This window comes from Brassica oleracea, chromosome C1 (genome assembly GCF_000695525.1).
Source record: "Brassica oleracea var. oleracea cultivar TO1000 chromosome C1, BOL, whole genome shotgun sequence".
Lineage (NCBI taxonomy): Eukaryota > Viridiplantae > Streptophyta > Magnoliopsida > Brassicales > Brassicaceae > Brassica > Brassica oleracea.
In genome coordinates, this window is record NC_027748.1 from 12,709,894 (window position 1) to 12,720,721 (window position 10,828).

Sequence of the window (10,828 nt, forward strand, 5' to 3'; positions counted from 1 at the left end):
GTTTAGGGTTTACCCAAGGGTTTAGGGTTTACCCAAGGGTTTAGGGTTTAGGATTTAGGGTTTAGGGATTAGGATTTAGGGTTTAATGTTTTGCTGACGACGTTAAAAATATTTTTTTTGTAATTATTACTATTTTTTATTTATTTCTTTTTACCTTTTAATTTTAAAAAGATAATATAATTTGACAATATTTTGTTTCTTTTTTTAAAAGATATCGGATATGAAATAACACAATCCTATTAGTTGGTGAACCTAGAGGTTCATCCTAGGTTCATCCAAGGGGTTGAACCCAAGAATAAGTCATACTAGAAAACATTAAAAAAAAGGGTTGAACCCAAGAATAAGTCATACTAGAAAACATTAAAAAAAAAAAGTGTTAAATGCAAACGTCGATTGAACTTTTGAAACAATTGTGAGATCGACATCGTATTTACATCGTTAACTTTTCAGGTGTCGCATCATCCTCCCGTGTCTGCACTTCAAGCTACTCACGAGGAAGAAAACATTGACGTTATGTGGGTTCAGCATTTCATTCCTAAATTTCGTGGTATGCTATCTCTTATTTACATGCACAACATCCAAATTATCCCAAAACCAGGTCTAATTTTGAATAATTTGTCCAAAAAAAACACAACCAAATTTGAATAATCATTTGGTTTACTCTAATGGCGGACGCATATTCCAACTATTTTATCATGGTTATGTATCCGGTTTAATAATCTTGATTATAAATCTTATTTCTGCGTCTCTGCATGGTTACCGAGGTGCTTATGTGGAGCTTGAGGTAAAGGGAAAAAGAGTAATGAAACTTCAGAGCCGAAAAGAGACTTACGATATGAACCAACCAAGATTAGTTATACGACTAGTACCCGTGCCGAGAGCTGACTGGGCTGGAAAAATGAAAATAAAGTGTCCAGAGACCGATCTTGAAGCCGAGTTACACTTGGTCTCCGATTCATTCATCGAAAGGTTCAGAGGCAACAACAATAGAGCAGTCAAAGGAAAGATCTCTGAATCTTCCTCTGGGAGTAAGCTCTACGACATCTTTGGTAATTGGGACAGGTGAAAACATGAACCATAAAGCCCTTACAACTCTTAGGAACATAGTAACATGTAATGCAATTAACATTAACATCCCATAATGTTTCAGAACAATATCGGCTAAAAATCTCAAGACCGGTGAGGTTGAGGTTCTTTACAATGCCAATGAGAGTATCTCAGGACTCAAACCTCCAACTGTCAAGAATCTGAAAGAGGTAATGGAGAGTGAGTCTGCAATGGTGTGGAGTGAAGTAAGTGAAGGAATACTGAATAAAGACTGGGAAAGGGCAAGAGAAGCTAAGAAAGCTGTGGAGGAAAAACAGAGAAAGTCTCTGAAACAGAGAGAGGTTTCTGGTGAGTCATGGGTTCCCCAGCATTTCTCAGTTGTCAAAAACGGTAAAGACTGGGATTGCACACCACTACAGCCTACTGTTCCTCGTGCTCCACTCGTCATCACAGAGGCACATGAAGATATCATGAACTAATATAAAGATTCCAAGACTTTGTGTTAATGATAGCTTTAAGTTACTACAATCCCATATTCCCATGTAACACAAACCTATTGGTAGAGACCGAATCAAAGGGAAAATCGAAAAATTAACTCTTTTTAGCCATTTTCTTGTCTAACTGCGTGCAACTGGCTTTCAGCTCCATCCAGTGTTGTAATGGATGTAACAATAACGAATAGAAACGCAGAGACAGACACATATTTATGTGGTTCACCAACATTGTATTGCTACTTCTACATGCAAAGGAGACTGGTTTAGTAGTGACTGGATAAAGCTTAGAAAATAATAGTAAAGGTTAATTAGAGTATAAATAGAAAACCACATAGCAAATTTATATATTTATTCTGTCAATTTTTACACATTTAAAATATAAGGCATGACCAAACCAAACTCTAGTCGAATTCAAATGACTTTGGTTACAGTTAATTCTAGTTCTACTAAAGTCTAAAACTGAAATAACTGTACCCAACCGAGAAATAAACAAAAATACACACCTAATCTACAAAGAAAATCTGTTGAGAAGTTGTTAGAAATGAGTTACTCTGATGCCATATGAGTAGATAATCTCATTCTCATTAATTAGCAAAGACTCTGAATTGATAGAATACATACATGACCAAGACCTAAACCAAGCCTTTAAACCAAAATGGAGATTCTATATACTTCTGGTCTATACTATACCAGATCACAAGGACTCAATGTACAAAGCATACGAAGATTCTCTATGTACAAGGACCCTCTATATATGTACAAGAATAATATGATTCCCCTATAAAATTTATATATGCTGTAAGGAAATTAGAGACTTACAAGATCCAGTCTATCTATTCGGTGGTAAGTAAAAATAAATAAAAATCTCTACAGATTTTCATCTCTATAATTTATTAAAATTAGCTAAATGTAGGGGAACCTTTTTAAAGCATAAGGCCAGCCTTAACATTCAAAAAAATCAACTCAAAAAAGAAGCGAGCATCTTGGACCACTCCCCTAAGCAGTAAGCACTAAACAAAACGGCCACGATGAGATAATAAATGTTATGATGGGTGATGGATCCAACGACCAACGCCACCTCTGAATCCAGAGTTAATGCTTATCAAACTCTTTTCCTTATCTATCATCTCTGTGTTTACATATTCCTACATATACTTCTATATAAAAGGAGCAAACGAGATTCAGAATTATCACTTTGTGTACTGTGATGAACATGATTTTAACTTTTATTTTTTGAGTTTTTCTGAACGTTTCATAAATTGTACTTCTTGCTTTTTTTTTTATTAACACCATTCATTCTATAAAAAAAATCTCATCCATAAAAGTCAGAAAGATCGTGTCTCAGCAACAACTTTTCTGATGGTAAGTAGGTCATATATTCTTCTATCACACACTTGGGGTTTGCTTGGGTCATGCATACTTGTAATCTTGAGACACTTTTAAAATTTCAACAGTTAAAGATTGCAAAATCTATTTATATATCATTATTTATCTATCGTTTTACAACCCATCACACAAACCTGAATCTAGTAACTATAGAGAGCATATTTTTGGTACATATGCACTCTTAATTTATATATTATCTTTTGTTGATAGTTCTCCCAGTGCCAGGCCCTTGGGGAAAGCTAAAAAAGCTCAGGCTTCCAGCCGATTCTGTTAAATAAAAGTTTCTGCCACAAATTTTATAAATGTCCTTTAGTCTGGTACTAGAGTATCATTAATTGAATCGGTTCATAAGCCACCAGGGTTCTAGAACATCTTATAACAATCTATATCTTCGTTTTTATCTAAAGAGTGGCGATTTTTTTTTGTTCTTGCTTATATATAGTCTTCAATATCTCAAAACCGGCTCTGAATTCTCCATATTAATTATCTATCCATTTCATTTTTGAATCTAACCATTTAAGATGAAACGGAGATAAAACTTTCTTGGACTATATGATCAAGGGTTTATACGAGTGTAGATGAACTATTTAATTTGAAGCATTTAAACATCTATTTTCCGGATATTAGTTTATGGCTCCGTATGTACTTACTATATATGTAGAGTTTAGGAGGCGGATTGTACAAATATACAACCATTTTTGGTACATTCTGTCTGCTAAATCATGTGTGGAACAGTAATTCGGACCCAGGTGTTCTTTTTTTGGTCAACTTATAGATTCAATGTTTTTGTTGTTGTGCAAAGGCAGAAGAAGAAGAAACTAGAAAGCACCTTGTGATAGCCAAACCTTTCGCGTTGGAAGATGATAAAGATTCTGAGCACGCAGCTTCCAATGGCATCCGTCGGATTCTTAGCCTCTTCAAGGACGTCCGCCTTGGATCTGATCTCACCAATTTTCAGGTTCAAACAAAAAAAAAACTTGTTGAATTAACGAGTCTTATTGATATATCACAGAACGACCATTGCTTTTTAAGAAGACTAAAGTTATATCAGAATTGACTACATTTTCATAGATAGTAGTAGCTAGGCACTAGGCGGCATTGTGCATGAAAGTGAACCCTCACCTTTCTAAGTTTATCCTTTGAAAATTTTAATTTTTTTATTTTTCAAAATTTGAAATCTTATCCCCAAAACCTCATTTCTCAACTCTAATCCTAAATTCTAAACCATAAACCCTAAACCATAAACCCTAAACCCTAAACTCTAAACCCTAAACCCTAAACTCTAAACTCTAAACCCTAAACCCTAAACCCTAAATCCTAAACCCCACCCTTTAACTCTAAACCCTAAGTTTGTGACTTTTGATAAAACATTAAGTGATATTTTTGTGACTTTTGACCTTGAGTGCTAGTTTGGGAACATAAACTTGATTTAGTGATATTTTTGTCTTTTTCTCTATTTAATACTCCCTCCTTAGTTTTACTTAAAAACACAAATATCTAGGAAGCTATAATTTGAAAAAAATATATCATTTAATCAATTAATTCAACCAATTATAAAAAACTTAACATTATTTCATTAATCACACAATATCCAATAAATGAAAAGATAAACTACTTATAATGTAAAACAAACTCTTTTTGCTAAAACTACTTATATTTGGAAGAGAGAGTATATTATTTCCCTTTAGAACATCTCCAACAGCCTTTTATCTCCTCATTTTTGAGGGGTTTTGTCCTCCAACACTTCTTAATCCCTTCAAATTTTAAAGGGGTAGAAGATATACTATTCACCATCTTAAAATATTATTTGTTTTTTACTTTAGTCCCTACAATTATATATTTTTGACAATTACATGAATATTATATCATATTTTAGTACTTATAGTTATATATTTTTAAAATTATTTTGATTAAAATTATTTTATTAACATTTTTATACTATTTATAGTTATATTTGACTACATATTATTATATTTTTCAAAGATATTTTATTTTAATATGTTTCAAATAGTATATTTTATTAATTTTGAAAGTTTAGTGATTATTGTTAATTATTATAATTTTAAAGACTAAAATATAAATTTTTAATTTTTCTAAAATAAATTTGAAGATGGCTGTTGGAAAATTACTCCCTCATCCCCTTATTTTAAGGGTAGATCTCATTAAAAATGAGGGTGCTTGTGGGAGATGCCCTTTATGCACTTTTGGATTTTTACTTTTTGAAATATTAATTTCCAAATTGTCGTTATATATAACAGGTAAACATTTATATTTCATACATATCACGTCATTTACCAATAATTTGTTCAAAATTGTGATTACGATTTGTTTTCCTTTAAAATTTATTAATCATATTCTTTGAACGTAAAGCTGCCACCTCAGCTGAACCAACCAAGATCACAGCTTCAATGTTACGGGGAGATGATCTACAGCTTTTGCGGTCAGGATCTCATAGGAGAATGCAGCCGTCGCGATCTTCCCATCGAACGGCTCAAATCGGTCGTGGCGTGGAACATCTCCACACTCCGTCCGATAGTCTTTGGCATGTCACCGTACAACCCCGTTCTTGGCGAGACTCACCACGTCTCCCACGGTCACATCAACGTCCTCACCGAACAAGTATAACCTTTATTTATTGCAATCGTAACACATATTGATACCATGTCACGTCAAATATTTTGTGGTTGTTAACTTGTTATGTTTCAGGTATCGCATCATCCTCCGGTGTCGGCACTTCATGCGACTCACGAGAATGAAAATATTGACGTGACATGGTGTCAATATTTCACTCCTAAGTTCCGTGGTATGTTTCGTTCTTACATCCCCAGTATCTCAAAACAACCATTTTTTTACAATCAAACAACGGCTATTTCACTACTCGAACTATATATTAAATTGAGTAACCAAACCCAATATAGAACAACCAACGAACCCAAAATCCCTATAAAACGTTATAACAGTAACTAAGAAATTTGAAAACAACCGTCAACACTATGATATATATTTTCTAAGACGGAAGCATCACGTTTTGGCTTTGAAATCTAACTCTAGATCTAATTTGTGCGTGTACTCATGGTTAACAAGGTGCTTACATAGACGTTGAGGTAAAGGGCAAAAGGACAATGAAGCTTCTGAATAGGAAAGAGACTTACGAGATGGACCAACCAAGACTTGTTGTGAGATTCTTACCTGCTCCTGGAGCTCACTGGACCGGGAAAATCAAGATAAAGTGTCCAGAGACTGATCTCGAAGCCGAACTACACTTGATATCTGATTCATTCATCGAAAGATTCAAAGGCAACAACAATAGATCAATCAAAGGAAAGATCTCTCAGACTTCCTCCGGAGATAAGCTCTATGACATCTCTGGCCATTGGGACAGGTAAGTAGTATATGAATCAAAGAGTCATTACAGCTCTCTAAGAACATCATTAACATCTCATAATGTTTCAGAACAATATCGGCTAAAAACCTGAAGACCGGTGAGGGCGAAGTTATATACAATGCTAAGGAGAGTATCTCAGGACTCAGACCTCCAACTGTGAAGAACCTGAAAGAGGTAATGGAGAGCGAGTCTGCGATGGTGTGGAGTGAAGTAAGTGAGAAGATACTGAATAAAGACTGGGAACGAGCAAGAGAAGCGAAGAAAGCTGTGGAGGAGAAACAGAGAGAGTCTCTGAAGCGGAGAGAGGCTTCTGGTGAGTCTTGGGTTCCCAAGCATTTCTCAGTGGTTAGAAACGGTAAAGACTGGGACTGCTCACCGCTTCAGCCAACGGTTCCCCGAGCTCCACTTGTCATCACAGAAGCACAAGAAGAAAACATGAACTGATATCAAGATTAAAGACTTTAAGCTTACTACTATGTCATGTAACATATACTTATTGATATAGACTGAACCAAAGTGAAAATCGCAAAATAAAATTCTTTTTAATCAAAACTTTCTGCTCTAATTGCGTATAAGCGGATTTCAGTTTCACCAAGAAACATCAACTTTTTTTTCAAGAAAATTTACAGTATCTAAAAGATCCAAGAATATAATTAGGTCCAAGAATCGGCTCAAGAATCATCTCTCAGGCAGCTGTGCTTGTGTAGTTAGGGAAGAGATTGACCAAAGTGTCAAGAGCATCAGGATGAAACTTCCTTGCAAACAGATAACAAGGTCGCGTGATCCCATTCCATGTACAAGGCCAATGCAGCTCATCTCCATGCTTCAAAAACCACAAGTAAAAGTGAGAAAGAAAGAGATAACAGAAGGCAACGAGAAAGAAAGTTTCAAGAGCATACCTCTCCCACACTTGTGACGTGTGTACTCATTTCCTCAGACTGCACAAGCGCAAAATCAAGAAAAGTTAGAATAAGAAGCTAATTGTGATTAATTTTCAAAGAGATTTCGTTTCAAAACATTACCGTGACATTTTTTATGAACTCTAATGATATCTCATTTGCTGTGTAAGTCTTTGGATGCCACCTTCTTTCAGACCAATCAACATACGTTACTGACCAGTTCGAGATCCCCATGGGATCAAGCATCTGAAAGACGAAGATTCAGCAAATAAAGAAAATGTTAGAGCAACAAGAAGGCTTTAAAGATTGCAAAAGATAGGGGTGTTCTTCCTCACACTGAAGAATGTTGGCAAGTAATGTTCATCAGCAATACAGTTCTTGTCTGCCTCTATCCCTGGCTGAAATTTTTAGTAAATTTCTTGATCAAAATCAGACCTCAGGACGAAGAAACTGGAAAATTTATCAAAAGGTCTTACACCACAATACTCGCGGAATTTTGAGTAGTAGAGACCATCAGCCATCACTATAATCGCGTGTTGTCGCTTCATTGTGAACCACTGATCAGAAGAAAAGAAGAAAGTTACACTACAAAAGTAGCAACCATACTAACTCAGACATACTCTTAGAGATTGAAGCTTTGTTTTTTTTACCTGAGCACCCTTTCTAAAATCTTCCCTAGCAATTTCAGGTAACATGTGTTCCATGTGTCTACCAGTACCATGTTGTCCAGGATCCACAAAACTTGAGAAACATAGAAAATTGAAGCTTGTGTCATTAATGGATAACTCAAAACTTTTTTTCTTTTGATTTAAGTGATTAATTTTACCTCTCAATGAAGCTGATGTTGGAGTATAGCAAATATCTGTAGGTGTAGTCAAAAGTATGCAACGGTATACAACTGCACAGAAGAATAAAGTTAATGTGATTTTGATTTGTGCAAGAAAACCTTGATAGGGACACTTGAGCAAGATTGCATCATTACATCAAGGTTATTGAATTCAAAGTAAGTTTTTATTTTGGATTTATTTTATTAAAAATTTCAGTATTTAATTAGATTTTATTAATTCGGTTTAATTCGGTATTTTAGAGTATGGTGTTACACATTACCTCTCTGAAAGAAGAACAAAGTGTTGGTTGTCAGGATCTTCAAGAGCATTAACCAGTAAACGCTTCTCAGCATCAACCATTGAGATCCTTCCCCACGTGACCTCATCACTATGAATCTCCCTATCAGAAAAGTGACGGCTGATATGAACTGGCCGTTCCTTGGACGGGTGGATGTAAATAGAAAACTTCCCTCCATGACCCTTCACAACACAAGCAACAAACAATGAACGTTTTAGTGAAAAGAATGTGACTAAATTTGGATTTTGGAAAACGTTGATGTGTGTTACTGTTACCTTGAAGAACTCATCCCAGAGCTTCTCAAACGGCAAAGTCCCCGGAGTCAAGAACAAGAAAGCGATTTTGGAGTTTTCGGTTATGGAGGGAGGCGTTTTAAGTATGTCTCTGACCACTGCTCTAGCTGCTATCTCCTCATCAGTGTGTTTTCTCACATGAGCAGGCAGCCACGCGGAGAGAGCATCCGAGGAGCTCTTCTTGCCTTGTCGTGGGAACATGTGGGTACTGATGAGAAGCATGCTGATCACTGAAACTGTTAAGACGACCCATAAGGGCTTCTTGAGAGATGTGTGGTGACGTGGCACTTGAAAAGTCTTCTGCGCCTCACCCATTTGTAACTCTAACCACCTCCCTTAAGGTATACAAAGATCGAATCTTTATTTCATCTTTTACATTACTTCTTTTTTTGTTTAAATTGGCATTGCCTGAAGGAGAAAGATTTGAGTTTTTATTTGTTCTAATGAAGAACAAGGACTACTACAAAGGCTGATCAAGACCGGAAAACACGGAGAGATTAAGTAATGTTTCAAACTAATCTTTAAAGAACAAGACTCCTTTATAAAGAAGCAATCAGTAAAAATGCACGTTGTTCCCGTGATTCGGGAAAGTCCAGGACATTCCTTAGTACTCCTAGCTATCACTCTCTCACTCTCTCTCGCACACGTACCAACTTAACAAAGTTTTAAGTAAGTTCTCCGACCAAACTAAAAAATCAAAAGCTACAAATCTCAGATTTGCTTTCCAGCAAAGTATTAAAAATAACTTACTTAACTCTGGACTGGAGACACTGTAGCTAACTAAAGAGTCAAAATGCAGTTACCTGGATAGTATCGAGCTGAATAAAAAACGGCAGAATGCAGAAAGACACAGTCTTTGTCCGAACCCAGATCTAGAAAAAGTGGACTTTGATCTAGGGAAAGAAAAGTAAAGAACCCAGAAGAGTGATTCAACGAATATGAGAGGGGGAGGTCGAAAGAGAGAGAGAAATCAAAAGAGAGCTTCTTTTTATTTATTGTTTTAGCTTAAAGTAAAGATGTTTAATTTTGTTAAAACTTAAAAGTACAAACACATGTTTATTGTTAATGTCAATACGATTTCGAGCCTTTACCAAAAAAGAAATGAAGAGACTTTTTGCTGAAGAGAGAACATAATAGTTGTTAAAAAAAAGAAAGAGAATATAATTAAATACAGGTTTTCTATTTTCTCCAATAATTTCTCTTAATATTTTGTTACTAAACTAGTCAATAAAAATTCTCCAAATGATCAAATATTTCTATTTTGTTACTAAACTAGTCAATAAAAATTCTCCAAATGACCAAATGATCAAATAATTTCTCTGGAACCTTTTTAATTTTTTAAGAAAAATAAGATTCTGCAAGTGGATATATAAATAAACGAATTTAGCTCTGTCATCGCACTAAACTCTTAATGACAGTCGCCGGTTGTTCCTTCCACAACGGCGACATATCTGCTTATTTACATTATTTATTTATTTTTCATATTTGTTTCCTAAACTAGTTTAGCTTGCTGTTGATGTACTAAATTATTCAAGTGAAGTTTGTTGTTGATACAAAACTAAGACTGACTTTTGAAGCAGTTTTGCGTTCAAAAAAAAAAAGAGACTTTTGAAGCCGTTTCCCAAAACAGGAATGCGTCTCACGTACTCAAGGAAGTGTCCCGATCATCAGGAGCCAAAAATATACAGATCCATCCATCAAAGATTCGACTATAAAGAGTTGTACGTAAAATAGAAATCTGTCATACGCATGACCTCTCTCATTGTTCTGCTTGGGCCTTGGAGCCTTGGACAATAATGGGTGAAAACATGAAAAACTTCTTAATTCAGATGGGCTTTGGATCTTAGACCCATATTCATATTGGGCTAGGAAGCAGAACAATGTTACTAAAATTAGTTTCCATCCTAGCACTTAGCAGCAAAACTCGAACTTGAAATCTTGAGCAGGTGTACTTTCTTTGGCGAGTCCCCACTACATCAATATATTTAATGAAGTTGTTTAGGTCGAGTTTTGCTGCTTAAGTGCTAGGATGGAAACTAATTCTAGTAACAACCAGTCACTTATCTTCCCAAAATGCATTAACCATAAATGAAGTATGGTTTCGATAACCTTGGATGGAAATACGGAATGGAGGATGTCATATCCAAGGAAAGAGAAAAGTATGAATGCTATTCAGAATTGATCCCCCCCCCCCCCCCC

General features: G+C 35.5%; 3 protein-coding genes and 1 pseudogene across 7 annotated transcripts in view; 3 read left to right on the forward strand and 1 right to left on the reverse strand.

Annotated features, from left to right (window-relative positions):
* The window catches only part of LOC106309672 (oxysterol-binding protein-related protein 4B-like), a 5,783-nt gene extending 3,817 nt beyond the window's left edge, over positions 1-1,966 (forward strand). For all 3 annotated transcript variants that reach the window (XM_013746760.1, XM_013746768.1, XM_013746776.1), the window contains 3 exons: positions 451-547; positions 765-1,062; positions 1,151-1,966. In XM_013746760.1, the coding sequence (XP_013602214.1) occupies positions 451-547; positions 765-1,062; positions 1,151-1,526 (771 nt within the window). In that variant the 3' untranslated portion in view covers positions 1,527-1,966. The remainder of the gene's footprint in view (positions 1-450; positions 548-764; positions 1,063-1,150) is intronic.
* A 730-nt stretch (positions 1,967-2,696) lies between these two features.
* Positions 2,697-6,877, forward strand: LOC106309657 (oxysterol-binding protein-related protein 4B). Of its 2 annotated transcripts, none has more exons than XM_013746740.1 (6): positions 2,697-2,903; positions 3,730-3,885; positions 5,298-5,546; positions 5,634-5,730; positions 6,012-6,309; positions 6,381-6,877. In XM_013746740.1, exons 1-6 carry the CDS (start codon positions 2,901-2,903, stop codon positions 6,754-6,756), a joined length of 1,179 nt encoding a protein of 392 aa, XP_013602194.1. In that variant the 5' UTR covers positions 2,697-2,900; the 3' UTR covers positions 6,757-6,877. The 2 variants fall into 2 exon arrangements, with proteins under 2 accessions (XP_013602194.1, XP_013602201.1); XM_013746747.1 differs by having other exon boundaries at positions 2,699-2,903; positions 3,734-3,885.
* Positions 6,870-9,586, reverse strand: LOC106309691. Of its 2 annotated transcripts, none has more exons than XM_013746789.1 (10): positions 9,433-9,586; positions 8,612-9,037; positions 8,319-8,518; positions 8,038-8,109; positions 7,862-7,952; positions 7,688-7,768; positions 7,547-7,609; positions 7,335-7,457; positions 7,212-7,250; positions 6,870-7,135 (listed from the first exon to the last, which is right to left on the reverse strand). In XM_013746789.1, the coding sequence occupies exons 2-10, from the start codon at positions 8,942-8,944 to the stop codon at positions 6,998-7,000; spliced, it is 1,140 nt and encodes a 379-aa protein (XP_013602243.1). In that variant the 5' UTR covers positions 8,945-9,037; positions 9,433-9,586; the 3' UTR covers positions 6,870-6,997. The 2 variants fall into 2 exon arrangements, with proteins under 2 accessions (XP_013602243.1, XP_013602251.1); XM_013746797.1 differs by having other exon boundaries at positions 6,872-7,135; positions 8,612-8,964.
* A 1,131-nt stretch (positions 9,587-10,717) lies between these two features.
* Positions 10,718-10,828, forward strand: part of LOC106331909 — a 6,235-nt pseudogene continuing 6,124 nt past the window's right edge.